The following is a 17,233-nucleotide window of genomic DNA, read 5'->3' as shown; positions in this document are numbered from 1 at the left end:
TGAGGAACAGAAATGCAAGCGACAGCAGCGGTTCATACCTTAAAAGAAATGCATGACAGGATCAGGAAAGACCCTGGGCCTCATTACGACCCTGGCGCTAAGGGATTACCGGTACCGTTAAGGGTACCGGTACCGGTAATCCCTTAGCGCCTGATTACGAGCTCCCTTTGCTGGTTCCCACCTTGTTGGCTGGTTTTACCAGCCATTAAGGAATGGACCCGGAAAGGGACCTTGGTGCTAATTACGGTACCGCAATTTGCGGTACCGTAATTACCGCCTTCCCCATTCCCATTATGCCCTATGGGGCAAAAATGGGAATGGGGAAGGGCCATGGTGAAATGGGAAAGTACCGCCCGCCAACCTTGGAATGGGGTGGTACTTCCCCATTTCACCTTGGTGGACTCGTTACAATACCGGCAGCAACCATGGTGCTAATAGCACCATGGTTTAGCGCCGGTGTTGTAATGAGGGCTCCTGTCATGCAGTGGCAGCCCCACATCCCATGTGCGTAGGGTTGCCTACAATTTCTGCACATTTAAAAGTGCATCTTGCTTGGAAATGAGGGATGCACTTTTAAATTGACAGAAACGCCACTTTATTTGATCAAGGAGGTGAAAAAGGCCATCTGAATGGGCGCGCATATAAATTGTGCCCATTCATGTGTCCCTTGTGGATTGGGCTGCACTTTTTTGGGGCGCAAGTGATATGTGTTAGCGCATTTCATTTCTTGTGTAAAAAAAGTTGAGAACCTGGCACCCTGGGTATTATTTTTTTTAAACGGTAATTTTTGCAGATTACTTAAAAAAAATGTAAAAGAAAAATATATATATTTTTTTTAAAGATGCTGTTTTTACACAAAACGGCCATTTTTGCGGCATTTTGCGCAAAACGGCTGTTTTCGTGGCATTTTGCGGGATCGCAAAATCGCTATAAGCTGGAGGGTCTGAATAGGATAGCAGGCAGCCAGCATGCCCTGCAGAAAAGTCAACACGTTTTACTTTGTAGGCTTGTCAATGTCATATTCTGGTGGGGAGTGGGTACTAGAGAGCAGTGTGTGCTGGCAGCATAGCATAAGGGTTGGCATGCTTTCAGTTTGCACACACGTGCACATACCCCCTAACTTTAAATGTCACCATCTGTTTTACTGTGCTGTGCATACATTTACTTTATTTCTAACATGTTGGGCTGTGTGTTTTATATGCACCATACCAGGACTTGCTCATTTGCACCACAAAGTTCCCACAAGTCTAGGTGATTCCCTCCTTCACCCAAGCTCACTCCATCTGCTCGTGAGTAGTATTGCAACCTTCCTTCTCACGAAAATGTGAATCTACAAATACTCCTCTCTCTTGCGCTCTCATTCCCTGTATTTTATTTATTTATTTGTTGTGCATTTGTAAGGTGCTTACATCAAGTAAATTGTGTTTCAAAGTGCCCCAGTTGCTTCTCTCTCTCTCTCTCTCTCTGTCTTGCACGCACGCACGCACGCACGCACACACACGCACACACACACACACACAGAGTTTTTTACAACCCCTTGCTGTCTATTTGAACATCTATACTTTGTTTGTTTTTGCAGGCAGGTCGCTGTTCAAGTATCCACTCTAGCCAGGCTACCAACAGCCAGCCAGGCGAGCCCATCCCTGCTGTGGGTAAGTAACCACTAGTGATTGTATATCTTCAATGCAGTGTAATGTAAGATGGTCCTGTATAGCATACTTCAGCCACTTTGGCGGCCTTTATTATGCACACCTTTTGTCACCCCTTAGGAGCCCGGCCACCCTAGGCTCCAGTTCAGCCTATAAGCAACAGTGACCAGGCAGAACTCCTATCTTATTCCTCCACACCCAAATTAGAGTTAGAGAACCAGTCTCCATCCTCTTTCAATCTGGCCAAATTTTGTTGTGAATTTGCATCCCGACTTAATGTGTGCCAGGGCAAAAGAAAAACAAGGATTACACTCTCGAAGGCCCTGTTGCAGAGCATCCACTAGGGTGGAGGGTAGAATTATTACACAAATGTGTGCATTTGTGTGCATGCAATAGGAATTCACTTGCTATATATGTATGTATTGCTGCATAGTCCTTTGTGTTTTTCATAAATTAATGAAAAGGCTGAGGCAGCTTTCCTTTTTGTTTACTATTTTTTCTGAGACGTCAGACAGGCCACTGGCCAGGAGTAAGAACATGCATGCATCCAGTTAATTTAACATGCAATGGCATGAGGCTGGATTACTGTTAGATTCAGCATTTTATAGACCCAGCTGCCAGCTGGATATTGTTCTCTTTTTTGTGGAGGGATGTTATGGTGAGGCTGGGGAACAGTCAAATCTGGAAATGCTGACATTGATCTAATGGAATTAAAAATAGAAAACACCTCTGTGACTTCTGCGCCAATTGATTTTCTTGGCTTGGGTATATTTTATTGAATTGCAAAGCCCTGTATAACACGTGTTTCGGCTTAGCAGAGCCTTTCTCAAATCTGGGCTATTTGAACAAACTTGTATTGATGATCAATACCATTATATCTCATTTCCAAGATTTAAAAAAATATTCACTCAAAGTGGTGTTCGAATCTATTTATATTGGGTTAGATCCAATACTTCTTTCATTATCCATCCCGAATCACTCACGTTGGCTCGAAATGCTTTGTTTTGATCTAATGGAAAGCACTTGTTTCTTCTTATGAAATGCTGGTTTGGATGTTGGCAGTCAGGTTACTTAGACCTACTGTGCTAAAGGCAGGAATCTGATGCCCATTTAAGGTAATTTTATTTTTTAGGAGAGAAATGGATTAAAAAAAAAGAAAGGGAGGAGCAAAAAAACTACGAGAAAAGAAGAAAAAGCGGATTGAAGAGGAAATCCGGCAAAACAAAAAAATGGAAGATCTATTTACAGGTCAGACCACCAAAATGTCACATGGCATTACTGGGAGAACAGTGGGGGAAGGTGACCAGGCATTTCTTCAGGTACGAAAGTGACAGAAGCCAGAGTCTCTGCAGTTATTGGGGACATCTCAACAGAGGCAGATGCAGCAGCAACTACAATGACAGCAATCATTGAAGGTGCCCCCCCAGAGGAAGTGTCGGAGACCAGTGTGCCTGAAATGATTGAGGGTATGTATCTCGAGGAAGTGGAAGCCGGTGGTGGTATCAGTCTGCCACAAACAATTGAAGATTCCCCCAAGGAAGAAGTGCCTGAAACAAGTCTGCCAGAAATAATTGGGGGTGTCCATCTCGAGGAAGTGGCAACCGGTGGTGGTACCAGTCTGCCACAAACAATTGAAGATTCCCCCAAGGAAGAAGTGGTTGAAACAAGTCTGACAGAAATAATTGAGGGTGTCCGTCTCAAGGAAGTGGCAGCCACTGGTGGTACTGGTCTGTCACAAACATTTGAAGATTCCCCCAAAGAAGAAGTGTCTGAAACAAGTCTGACAGAAATAATTGAGGGTGTCCGTCTCAAGGAAGTGGCAGCCACTGGTGGTACTGGTCTGTCACAAACATTTGAAGATTCCCCCAAAGAAGAAGTGTCTGAAACAAGTCTGACAGAAATAATTGAGGGTGTCCATCTCGAGGAAGTGGCAGCCAGTGGTGGTACCAGTCAGTCACAAACAATTGCAGATTCTCCCAAGGAGGAAGTGTCGGAAACTAGTCTGACAGAAATAATTGAGGGTGTCCATCTCGAGGAAGTGGCAGCCAGTGGTGGTACCAGTCTGTCACAAACAATTGAAGATTCTCCCAAGGAGGAAGTGTCGGAAACTAGTCTGCCAGAAATAATTGGAGACAACATCATCCCCCCAGAGGAAGTGGCAGGTACTGGTCATTCTGAAGAATCTTTATCTGCTTTACAACATACTGAAGACTCAGGGAATGGGGTGTGAAGCACAGAGCATGAAAAGACGATCTACAGGTGGCAGACTATTTGTTTCAATGTCCAAAACCAGATCAACTTTACTATTTCTTTCAGCACCATCCAATTCAACCTCCCAAACATAGACACATTAAAGCAAGCTTAGCCTTTTGGAGGAAAGATGGGGGGAAAATGGTATTGGTTAAGTTACTCTGAAATACAAAAGGCCCTTTTTTGCAAGTTTGTTTAGCATTTACTAAATGTGGAAAGAGGTGTCTTTTTATCAACGGGATGAAAAACTGGAGGCGTCTTTACCAGCGCATTGCAGAACACGAGACAGGCCAAAGTCATCGGAGTTGCACAGATTCATATATGTTGACCTTTTCAGGGGTCGACATAGGCGGTTTACTCTTTCACCCACAGAAATTAGCTCGAAGTGAGCAAATCAGAAAAAGGAGAAACATATTGGAGCGCGTTATTGACGTTCTAAAAGTCATTGGGAAAAGGGGGCTCAGTTTTCGTGGAAAATCAGAGTCCAAGGCCGAGCTGGATAACGTAGAGCTGGATCATGGCAACTTCCTTGAAATCCTTCTGCTGCTAAGTAAATATGACAGACCTCTAAAGGAACATATTGAGGACATTCAAACCAAATCCAAAAAGAAAACTGGGCAAGGACGGGGTGCTTCTGTGACCTTCATGTCAAAGACTACAGTTGGGTATGTGATTGAAGCCATTTCCAAAATGATCAAAATGGTAATCTGTCAAGAAATAAAGGAAGCAGGAATATTTTCCATTCAGATAGACTCAACCCAAGATGTGAGTGTTACTGATCAGTGCTCTATACGTATTAGATATGTTACTGACACTGTACATGAATGCCTGCTAGCAGTAACCAACTGCACTTTGTCTACTGGAAAGGTGCTGTTTGAGTTGGTGCAGAGTGTTATTAAAGATAATGGTCTGGACCTAGGCAAGCACATTGGAAATTCAACCAATGGTGCATCCAATATGCAGGGGCAGTACAATGGTCTCACATCCTGGCTCAATAAGGAATCCCCATGTCAAATACATGTCTGGTGCTATGTACATGTATTAAATCTTGTTCTTGTAGAAGGGACACAAGCATCAAATGAATCCACATCTTTGTTTGGCCTGTTAAACTCATGTGCCGTTTTTTTCAGGGAGTCCTACAAAAGGATGGATGTGTGGCGTGAGCTGTCTGTGGAAGGCCGCACAATCCAAATAATAGGAGAAACAAGGTGGTGGGCAAAGGATGCAGCACCACGGAAAGTTTTTGGCTCCTTTAATAACCCAAACAAAGCAATGTTCATTGATGTGGTTGTTGCACTCAATAATATTGGCTCAAATACAGATAAATTCAATGTAAACGTCCGTTAACAAGCTTTAAACTTTTCTGAGGCCCTGTGCAAATTCCAAACAGTGCTCACAGCCCAGTTACATCTCAGAGTATTTAATTCGACAACCCCATTATCTAAGTACCTCCAGACAAGTGGAATGAACATCTTCCAGGCACAAAGAATGGTCTCGGACACTACAAAAGTGCTTGCTGCACAGTCAAGAACTTTTGATTCTGTCTATTCTGCAGCTGAAAAATTTGCAGAATGGGCCAATGTGGGCTTGGAAGAGAGAGGCTATGATAAAGGAGTGGAAACTGCACTTCGAGAGGGGAGAGTGTCCCACAAAAAGAGGATGCCTGTAATGAATGCAAGGGATGAGCCAATCACCTTGGCTAAAGACCGGTTTAGAGTGACTGTACATAATGCCATTATGGACAACATTCTTCAAAGCCTAACTAGTCGTTTTAAAACCCACTCATCTCTTGCTGCAGATATAGCATGCCTGGATCCCAAAAATTTCAATGAAAGTCTACCCGACAATGCTCTTACAAATATTTGCTCCTTGCTTGAAAGACTGGATGACTCCATAACGCTACAGGGGTTAAGGGAAGAACTCTCAGACTTTGCAAGTAAGTGGACTAAACTGAGGAGGACACTACCAGAAGAGTATGCCTTTGGAGCCCTACATAGTGAAGATCCAGCACTACAAGATTTTGGAGAGCTACCTGTAGTACAGAAATGCAATACATGCCGTAACTGTGCAATATGTTGCTATGCAATTCTAAAAAGGTATGAACTTTTTAGTACTGCTTACCGGCAATTGTATTTGGCATACAAGTTCATCTTGACCTTATCTTGCACACAGGTAACATGTGAAAGAAGTTTTTTGAAATTGAAGAATATTAAAACCCACCTAAGAAACCACCTCTGACAGGACAACCTTGAATTTATTGACTGATTGATTGATTGATTGTTTATTGCCGAACCCTCAGGTAGCTGGGCGCAAAAAACTTGTGGACAACATAGTTACATATCGTTTCGCGACAAAGGTGCATACATTCAAAGGTACATAGGATAACAGTAATACGCGTGCAATAGGCAGTATAGGACCAGGTTACAGGGTGGTCCGGATCATTTATAGTCTAATATGTGCTGTGGGGATCTGCAGAGATCAGATCAGTGAGCAGGAGGTTGGAAGTGAATTAGACAGAGGGCCATGATTTCACCATGGCTCTGAAGGGCCAGAAGGAGGTTTCCGCTCTGATAGATAGAGGGAGAGTGTTCCAACATTGGGCGGCTAGAACTGGGAAGCTAGAACCTCCAGCCGTTTTTAGGTTGAATTTGGGAATCTGCAGTTGGTGCAGTTGGTGCAGGTACGGTGTTCTGGTAGGTCTGGATGAAATATGTCTGGAGAATTTGTCAGATAAGTATCGAGGGGCAATCAGAGACAGGCATTTGTGTGTAATTACAAGGGATCTTAGTTTGATTCTATCTCGGATAGGGAGCCAGTGGGCTTCCTTACTGGCTGTGGAGATGTGAGCTTTGCGTGGGAGGTTGAGGGCGCATCTAAGGGCGTTATTTTGTAAGATCTGGAGTCTGTTCAGATTTTTGGTGGTGGTGCCAAGGTAGAGTGTGTTACAATAGTCTAACTTGGATAAAATTAATGCTCTGGATAGGGTAAGACAGCTTGTGGAGGATAGGAAAGGCCTACAGGCATTAATAAGTTTGTTGGTGTAGGTGGTAGATGAGATGGCAGCATTTATTTGTCTTTTCAGTGATAGGGTGGAATCTAGGTACACACCTAGTATTTTGACCTCTTTAGAGACTTTTATGATGTTGCCATCAATGATGAAGGATTGGTATCTGGTGTCCAATTTGTTGAGGCGTGCTTGCGAGCCTACGATGAGCAGTTCTGTCTTGTCATCATTAAGACAGAGGCTATGTGTAGCCATCCAAGCTTGGATTTCTAAGTAAATTTCATTAACTTTAGCAACGTCTTCATCATCACGCCCAGTGAGTGTGATGAGGACCTGGCTGTCGTCTGCATAATTAGTGTAGCTGACACCCAGATCGTCAAGACGGTCAAAGAGAAGCTTAGTGGAGATGTTGTAAAGTGTGGGAGAAATGCAAGAACCTTGGGGGACTCCACAATGGATTGGGACAGGGTCAGCAGCAGCTGAGGGGGCGAAGACCCTAGTCGACCTATCAGACAAGAATGACTGAATCCATTTGGTGGCATTCTGGGAGAATGCGGCAGCCGAGTAGAGGTGTTGTGTGAGGATCTGGTGGTCAACCAGGTCAAAGGCAGCGGATAGATCCAACAGGAGCAAAATGGCCAGATTGCCCTTGTCTTTGGCTTCGTCCATTTGGATTTTTAGATCCAGGAGGGCTGTTTCGGTCCCATGTCTGGGTCTAAAGCCGGATTGTTGCAGGCCTAGGAAGTTGTCTTCCAAATGTTGTTGTATTTGGAGGTAGGCCACTCTATCTAGAATTTTGAGAAGGAAAGGTACTGTCATGATGGGTCTGTAATTAGTGGGGGTGTTAGGGTCTAGATTGGGTTTTTTAAGAAGGGGCATAAACAGGCTTCTTTGAGATTGTTTGGAACAACTGAGTTCTTGAAGGAGGAGTTGATCAGCGAGGTGATGAAAGGTGCTAGTTCTTTGACTCCATCCTTAATGACTGAGTCCGGACATTGGTCGCCTTTACAGTTAGAAGGTTTGAGTGTGGAGATTATCTTAACAACTTCATCCTCAGTGACTGGGGAGAAGTGGAAAAGGGGGCAGTCGGGAATGGTACTACTCTTGTCGCTGCTAGGGTGGTCTTTAGCAGGGAGGGTTTTTAGACTCTATTTTAGCTTGTAGGAGGGCAATTTTGTTAGATAGGGCCAGTTGGATATTATTGCACCAGGCTTTATCCTTGATGTAGTCCTCAGTGGGTGGTAGTGGTGATTCAAGCTCTCTTAGGATCGAGAATAGTTCTTTTGTACCAGATTTGGCGTCCTGTATTCTCAAGTTATAAATCTCTTTTTTAGCACTTAAGATAGCAGATTTGTAGGCAGAGGCTGCCACTGAGAATTTATCTTTAATGGACGGGGAGGGTGCTTTTCACCAGATGGTTTCTGCCGCTCTTTTAAACTTACGGAGATCTTTTAGTTCTGCTGAGAACCATTTGTTGGTGTGGGCAATAGGTTTGGCCTTTCATTCTTTGAGAGGGGCAATTTGGTTGAGGGCAAGTTCTAGCGTGTTGTTGTAGAGATCTACCAATGCGGCTGGGTTGTCAATCCAGTTGGCTTTAGCGATGGGCGTGAGAAGGGGTTTGAGGTTGTCTATGGTGATTTTACGATTCTTTCTGGAAATTATTTGGGGTACCCTGGTGGGGAGAGCAGTATTAGGTGAGGAATTCGGTATCGTAAAGGTGATGAGGTGATGGTCTGTCCAAGCGCAAGGAGTGATGTCCGTCAGTGAGAGGTTGCAGTTGGTGTCTGCTAACCAATCTAGAGATCTTCCTTTAGTATGTGTAGGTTTGTTGATGTGTTGGGTTAGGCCTAGGTGAGTGATGGTATCGTTGAGAGAGAGAGGTGGCATGGCTGTCATTTGGGTCATTAAGTCCCAGATTGAAGTCCCCCATGATGATGATTTGTGAATTGGGTTTGGTATTAGTGGTGAGCAAGAGAGAGATATCCTCTTTGAAGGTTGAAAGGGCTCCGGGAGGTCTATATATAATGTGTAGGAGAATGGTTTGGGTGTTCGATAGTGGAAGTTTGATAGAAAGGAGTTCGGCTGAAGGGAATGTGGTGTTAGTTACTTCTCTGAAGTTGAGGTTGGATTTGGCAATGAGCACCACTCCCCCACCAACTCCGTTTTTTCTGTCTGCTCTGATGATGTTGTAGTTGTCGGGGATGGCTAGTGCTAATGTGGGCCCAGCTGCTTGGTGGAGCCATGATTCGGTGATTGCGATGAAGTCTAGGTGGTTGGCCATGATAAGGTCAGCAACATCGGTGGCGTGGGCTATCAGTGAGCGTGTATTGATGAGTGCACACTTAATAGAGGTGGGAGTCGGGGTGACACTTGTAGGTAGTTGGTTATGGGAAGTTGTACAGTCCTGGTTTGCTGTTTGCTGCGTTGTCTGCAGTGAGTGATTCTTGGGCTGTTTGGTAATCCATGTAGTGGACTTATGCCTCTGGCTGGTGCAATAGCTGAGTCTAGTATTCCTCAGAAGAGTAGGGCAGGCTGTGTCCAAATTAGTGGTAGCGGGTATGTTGAGGAGGCGTAAGCCTAAGCGATCGTTTCTTAGGTGTGTAGGGCATGGAGTGAGTGGTGTAGGCGGGCAGGCAAATCTGTTTATCCAGTCTACTGGCGATATGAGTTCAGGGTAGAGTGGAAGAATCTTGTTGGTACAGTTCCGTGGTGGAAAGTTGTGGAGTAGAGGGAGGATAGTAGCCATGGCCAGCGTTGCTCTCCTTAGAGAGGTCATCGGGAGAAGCAGGTCGCTGGTTAGTGGCTAGTGAATGGCTAGTGACTAGAGAGGGCTGGGGTTTGTGGTCGAGTGGGTGCAAGGTCGAGGATGGCTCGGTCAGGCAGGTAATTGGCTAGTTGTGACTAATAAGCACTTAAATCAATGGTGGAAAGGCGTTAGGCAGTGTGGTATTGTAATGCAGCATGCAAGGCTGTCTATAATAGTGAAGATAACTGGCAAGGTGGATATGACATGAGCATAGTAAACAACAATATATAAACAATAATATGAGGTGGTTCTGGCATCAATATAATGGGCGAGTTAAGCATAGATAGATGCAGGTATTATACGCAATAATATGGCAGTGTAGCAGTGGTTGTGCCGCGGGATAGCGTTCACTCTTTAACAAATTTGGTGGCCGCCAGGTGCACATGTATAGGCTAGATTAACATGTGTGGCATGCTTAAGTACAAAAGTGAGGCTTCTTGCAAGTTGGTCATAACATGAACATAATTGGCAATTTAGTCAGGGATGTATTTGCAGTAATGCAGGGCAGTGCTAGCCTAAGTAAAAGTACACGCGATGAACATTGATATGTGCATATACATTGGCTGTAGTAATGCAACAGTATAGCAATGAACATACACCAGGCAACATTAACTGTTTGACATAGTGGGGGGCCGTCCAGAGCGATGAGCGAGCATATTGATGCCGACAATTGTTGGCGACAGAACATAGGGTGTCCGAATGATGAGCTGAGAGCGCGTGGATCAGGTCGTTAGAGGTGTTCAGGCGGGGTCTATGTGGCGAAGTAGCAGCATTCGGCTACGTGGGTGGGTGGCAATACACGGCGTGCCCAATAGCAGAAGGGTGCAGGCGCGAGTGGGGACGTGTTGGGCACCACAATCATAGCAATATGGGCATTTGCTTGCCAGATCATGTATATGCTCATGTGAAGCCTTTATGCTCATGTCTGTGGAGCGGAATGTGCTTGTCCAATTGCAAAATCCGGACATAATCGACCTGGTTGCACATAAAAGTTGATTGAGTGATTTCCAGGATTTTCATGAAGCTGTAAGCAGGATTTCCAGGAGCGGTAGACCCTGTCACAGAACTGTATGCAAAGTTTTTATGAGTTGTGTTGTTATTGTGTCATCATTATTGAATACAACTCTATTTTCATTACTGGTGGCAACGAGTAGACATGATTGGAGTCTGGTTCTGCAAAATAAGTATTTTACTATGTGATGATGTTTTTTTTTTAAACAAGAACAAAAGGAATGTTATCACTTTCTCAAGCGTTTACACAAAACATAACAACATGCAACAGACACATGAACCCTCCATTGACGCGATTCACGGATGATGGTTTGAGGGCCACTTTTTTTGAGGTGAGGGGTGGGCTACTTTTCTGAGGCGAGGGTTGGGCCACTTTTCTCAGGCGAGGAGTAGGCCACTTTTTTTTGGGTGTCCGGGCCTATTTCTTGTCCCAGTCCAACCCTGCCATCTGCTGTAGTAGATCAGCCTCGTTCTGTCATCTTGATCAAGTTACTTCCTTCTTGAGGTTTTATCCTGTTTGGCGGCTGGCTCTGGGTGTTCCCCTATCTATCATTAGGCAGGGTGGCATCCAGAGACAGTCACCCTTATCTTCACGACTCCCGCTCTGTGCAAAGGAAACGACACAACAAAGTATCCACTGTTGCTTCAAAAAACAACACACAGGTGAAACCTAAACATTGGCTTCAGTCCTCTGATAGTTCTACTTGTCATTCTAACCATGGTCTTGACACCAATATGTCAACACTTTCTTCACAAACATTTCCAGAATAAACATGAAGTTACATTTGCAAATTATACAAACGCTTTGATTTCCCAAGTACATCAATACATGCTAGAATCAAAAAACTGTTTAATGTCTCATACTTCCTATTTAAATATGGTGCTGTGGGCTGAAAGGATGTGTGCGCAGTTTGCAAAATGCTTACAATAACTTGTATTAGAATTCTGCAGGTTTGGGTTAGGGAAGATGAAATTCTGCACAACTAATTTCACTTAATGTTCAATCAGCCTCGGATGAAGAGCATGTTTGCTCAAAACACGTGCCAGGCTGAACTACTACAGAATAAACTCTATGCGATTTGGCATATTATATTTGAAACCTTTGGCGCAGTGTCACTGGATTTGTTACTTTCTCACCTCCTTTAAAGTAGTAAAGGTTTGTACCAAACCCACACTCAACCCCGAGGGGACAGCCACTCAAAAAAATTGTGACAGAATCAACAACTTTTTCTTTGAAAAAATAGAAAATCCATCTGATCATCGAAAAAAGCTTTCCTCCCTCCTACTCTGACAATATATTCCTGCCCTCCATCATTAATCAATTGATGGGCCCATTGTACAATGCACTCCTCAGCATCATTAATGCCTCCCTCACTGAAGGTTCATTCTCGGACACCCTCAAAACTGGTCTCATATGACCCCTTTTGACAAAACCAACCCTATAACCAGATGACCTGCCAATCATCAACCCATTATGAACCTCCCGCTTAGTAGCAAAATCTTGGAAAAAGTACTTGCTAATCAACCACTCACCAGAATTGAACAACTACACTTCCTAAAAGTCAGGGGTTATGCCCCAAGTGTAGGATCGAGACAGCCACTGTTCAGGTGGTGCATGATGCCCTCCAAATCATGGATACGTGTGACTCATGCCTCCTTATCCTCCTTAACCTCTTGGCTGCATTTGACACACTATACCCCTTAGTCCTCGTCTCACTCCTCACTTTCAAGGTGGATTTCTCTAGCATTGTCCAGAATGGGTTTACCTTCTACCTCTCAGGCAAACACAAGGCCAACAGAAGAACATGTTGCATTCTAACCAACGCCCAGTCTCCTGCAGAGACCCCTAAGGATCCATCCTCTCACCATTCATTTTTAACCTTTACATTGAGCCTCTGGGCACACTCCTCAAAGATACCAACTAAGCCATCCACCAATACGCAAATGATAGTCAGATGTGCATGTGTGTAACAGGTCCACAGGACATTAGTCAACTGCACGATTACCTTGCCCTCGTCCAGTCCTGGATGTCGACTGCCTGCCTCAAACTTAACTCCTCCAATACTTAATTCATTCTCATTGGCACCCCGCTAAACAAGAACTCGTCCAAATATGGCTCAATGATATGCACCTAGAAGGATTTGATCTGCAACTCTCAGATTAAAGAAATACTTAAGGCTTCACCATCAACAGTAGCCGAGAAGGCCCAAATGGCCTCACTCCAAATCTGCACCAAGGCAAAAACCAACCCTTCATCCCTCTGCAGGACTACCGGACCATAGTGCAGGCACTTGTGGAATTGCACATTGATGGAGGAAATGCCCTCCTGAAATGGCTCTCAGTGGATCACTTGGCTCTCCTAACACCAGTCTATCATGCCGCAGCACACATTTTTATGGGTGCACATAAATATGACCAAATCACCCTAGTCCTACGTGAACTAAATTGGCTTCCTCTTCAGGCCAAGAAACTGTTCAAAGCTACATGTATCATCTGTAAAGCGGTCACGAGTTACACACCAGTATACCTGGTGGATAAGCTACACATATCTGCTGGCACAAGCACCTTGTGCATCAAATCAACCAACTGGCTTGAATCACAACTCATCCGCAAACAATCTGGAAACAATCCTTCTCTTGTTATGCACCCTCTAGAACTCAATCCATATATCAGCTTAGAATGCCCCCGCAATTCTCAAATTTTGCAAATCTGTCAAAGCGTGGATTTTTCAACAACACTTAACCAAACACTAATCCTGAATCTATGCACTGACTGAGGCATAGACCGCAACTCCCAACACTACACGATTATTAAAAGATGCCAGCCTAAATGCTGGTAACCCACACACTGTACAGCGTTAAACTGCTCTCGAGCTAGGTCTGTGCTTTAAACAATAAATGAAAAATATAAATACAAATAAAATTAGAAATAGGTATTAATTAACCTTAGGAATAAATACACTTTAATTGTGAACAAACTAACAGTGTGTATACTTTGTAGTGATGATGGGAGGGGGAAGTAATGAGTTTAAAAGGGAGACTATGGGCACTACAATACGTCTTGAGTTTCTGATACAACGTTGTAGCACCAGTGTTCAGGGATGAATGGGAGCCCCAAGGGAACAACCAAAGTGGTTCAAAGACAGGTACCGTACAGACAATGGGCCTCATTACGACCCAGGCGGTAATTTACCGCCTGGGCCGTGACTTTACCACCATGGCGTAAACTATGTTTACGCCATGGTGGTAGGCGGACTTACCGCCCCATTCCGAGGTCAGCGGGGCGGTAAGTCCCCAATCCCCATTTACCCTTCCCCATTCCCATTTTTGCCCCGTAGGGCATAATGGGAGTGGGGAAGGCGTTAATTACGCCACCGTAGCTTTTAACACCTGAAAGCAGGTGTTAAAAGCTCCATGGCGCTAAGGGACCTCGTACTCAGGCGGTAAGGGTCGGCGCTGTTTACGCTGCCGTAAACCCCTTACCGCCTGGGTCGTAATGAGGCCCAATGATTTCCTAACAAAGATGGTAAAAAATAAAAGGGAAAGACCTTCCCTAGAAAAGGTAAGGCACTTTTCGACAGGGTTCAGACTCAAGTGCAAGTCATGTTCAGAGGAGAAACCCAAGGATCATTTGGTAACAAAGACATTGCAAGTCAATGCATGATGGCATAACCCCCATGGAGCGACGAGGACTGCCTGGACCCCAGCAATCATCACAATGCAAAAGCTGAGTGTTTATGGTATTATTTTAATTTGTACTAATTGGTTTCCTGTGCTTTTTATTGTTGTATTAAGGGTTAACAGGATGGTGGCAGAACCGGAAATAATTCACATGGGTGTCTGATCCTCAAATTCCCATGTACCTCATCCTTGATGACCACATCTCCATCCCAACAACATACTTGCAGGTTTAATGCTGCAATATACACCATAGAGGGTTGCCAAGAGTGTCAAGTTACCGTCATGGGTTTACAGTCAGGGCACCCCTATCCATAAACATTTACGCCCCCAACAATTCAGTGGAAAAAATGTAGGGGCAAATGGAAATTGTTGTTCCCCCTCATTTTCATGTGGACACTTCTGAAGTTGTATCCGAGTTATCTTCCTGATGCAAAGCTACCCAGGATGTTTGTGAGTTGGCTATTTATACTTACCAAATTAGTTCAGGCTGGCATCATGGTATAATCACGATGCTAAAATACTCCCTGATGGTCTGCGATGTTGAGATGATGCGTGTTCCATTCAGCTTTATTTAATCCCCAATCAATGTCCCAGATGATTTAATACATTTTCCATGAAATTGCAGATGGAGTTGGAGATGTTAATGAAGGGACATTTGCGGTAAGTCTCTGATGATACATGGAGTGCAGTAAGTACTAGTGGTACTGTTTTTTATTTAACTGATGTCGCTGAGCTCAGCGAGAGGATTAATCATCTGGCCTATGACACAAAACAGGGTGCTGATAAGCACACAGAGGCTAATTAACTCACCCTGGCCCAGGATGATCTGATTGTCTGGTAACTGCATCTTATCTCTGTGTCACCTGTGGACTGAAGTAGCCAACAGACTGCAGGAACCCAGGAAGGGGGGGGGGTATTGGTAAATTACTAGACATAGGACCCCTGAATAGGTGGCTCCTGAAGAAGTGGCTCATTGGTAGTAGATACAGAAACAGGTGTATCCCAAACTCTTCTATTGAAAATGTCAATGAAAGAAGCACAGTAAATAGGAATGTATTCAGCCTTATGAAGGTGACACCAGACTATGAACCAGAGGTGTTGCTAGGTCTGGAAAAGATCTGGGGCTACGCTAATGTTGGGATTGTCGGGACTAGAGGCCAGCTAGCCTTCTGGTTGTAGCCAGTAGGGGACGCCGCTTTTGGTGCTAAGGGGGGCGGACAATAATAGGGTGCTGGCGGGAGGCTGGAGGGTGCACTGGGCTCCAGGGTTGGGGGTGACTGCCCCCCTGATCCCTCCCTGGCCCTGCTACTGGTTGTAGCTCCTAAGCTTCTATCCGGGGCTACAACCAAAAGACACAGGACTATAGCCCTCCCAGGCCCACCCTAACAACGCCTCAGCTATGAACAACAGCACACGAGGTTTCTGGTCTTCTTTTCTTTAAGTATTCTCTTGTTCTGATTACCTTTTGCCAGTGATGATGCAAAGCCCCTCAAAAAAATCTGTACACCCAACTTTATTTTAGAAGCACAACAAATACATTCAAGGTTCGTAGGAAAGCACAAAAAACACAACGTGTGGATTTTGCCACGGTCGCTTAAAGAGCTAAAACTTAGTATGGGACAGCAAGTCTCAGAATGCATTTGAGTATCCTTTAGAATGTTGAACAGCCATGCCTTCATTTTGCCAGATCGCACTGTCCCCATTGTAATGGTTGAACCCTCTTACAGAGCGCCCCACAGTTTTAGTTGATGAACAGAACTGGCGTGTACCATTATACAGCATCAAATCTAAATTAGATACATACATAGCAATTTGAAGAAAATACGGTCAGCCCGAGTGTAAATATCTATATATCTATGTATGTATTATTTCTCCAAACGCACAGTCTACTTCCCATTAATTTTCCCATACACAAAATAGGTCAATTTTTGCCAAAGTGCACAGCCCAAACCGCTGGACGGATTTGGACCAAGTCTGAAACAACTAAGGCATGAAGCGTTGACTTCCGTGCTGTGGTTATTTTAAAATTTGATGGAGAAGGGGGTGCCCCTTGTCCAAAAATGATAGTTCTACCTCCCATGGTTCATTGCAGGATCATGGTTTTCAGAAAGGAACCAACGGCTACATTGTTTTTCTCTTGATGCGAGAGATATTCGCGGTCGTAGCTGAGTTTATGGGAAAATGAAATGCAGTAAAAAGCTATTTGCGGGTAAAACAAAAATACAAATGCCATCAGAGTAGAGGTGGGGGGATGGCTAGAAAGCACTGAGTGAAATTTGGGAGTTGGAGCGGGTCCAGGGACCGAGTTTGCAACACAAAGCTTTCTGTAGCCTTGGTTATAGCTGCGAGTTGCTGACATCTGAAAGCAAACTGCGTCACAGAAGCAGTGTGGGCTCAGGGGTGAAAGGGAGAGAGCAGAGGTGGTGAGGAGGCCATCTGGGTAGTGGGGGCAGCTGGCACAGATAAGGGGGCACATGGTAGATGCAAGGGGCGGGGGCAGGAAATACTTTTTTTGGGCTGTTTTGCAGATATTCGCAGTTACATCCAGGGCTACAAAGGACTTCAGATAGCCAAGGGTATGTGTAGTTCAGTATCCACGGCTATATAGTTTGAGGTGTCACTGTTTTATATTTTTTTCAAAGTAGTTTGTTTAAGTATAGGGCCTCATCACGAGTTGGGCTGTATTCCTGGCTGTAATACCGCCGACTGTAATAGCCCTAGCACTGACCGGTACGGCTGTATTACCGCCGGATCACGAGTTGGGTGTTAACGGTAAATCCCCATTCCCCATTGGGTCCATTGGATTCAATGGGGCATTTTCTGCGCTAATTAT

The 17,233-nt window shown here is 44.6% G+C and overlaps 1 protein-coding gene across 2 annotated transcripts; it reads left to right on the top strand.

The window, feature by feature from the left end:
- Window positions 1-1,576: 1,576 nt before the first annotated feature.
- Window positions 1,577-6,130, top strand: LOC138526891 (fap1 adhesin-like). 2 transcript variants are annotated; one of them, XM_069637679.1, is made up of 2 exons: window positions 1,577-1,652; window positions 2,782-6,130. In XM_069637679.1, the coding sequence occupies exon 2, from the start codon at window positions 4,140-4,142 to the stop codon at window positions 5,244-5,246; it is 1,107 nt and encodes a 368-aa protein (XP_069493780.1). In that variant the 5' UTR covers window positions 1,577-1,652; window positions 2,782-4,139; the 3' UTR covers window positions 5,247-6,130. Both variants share the same exon structure in this region, with proteins under 2 accessions (XP_069493780.1, XP_069493781.1).
- Window positions 6,131-17,233: the final 11,103 nt, after the last annotated feature.

The sequence above is a fragment of the Ambystoma mexicanum genome, chromosome 14, assembly GCF_040938575.1.
Source record: "Ambystoma mexicanum isolate Mex_15411 chromosome 14, UKY_AmexF1_1, whole genome shotgun sequence".
In the NCBI taxonomy this organism is placed as follows: domain Eukaryota; kingdom Metazoa; phylum Chordata; class Amphibia; order Caudata; family Ambystomatidae; genus Ambystoma; species Ambystoma mexicanum.
This window is presented reverse-complemented; position numbering and strand designations above follow the sequence as displayed.

Excerpts from the sequence above, each read along its gene's own strand:
- LOC138526891 (XM_069637679.1), top strand. The coding sequence starts at position 4,140 with ATGAAAAACTGGAGGCGTCTTTACCAGCGCATTGCAGAACACGAGACA.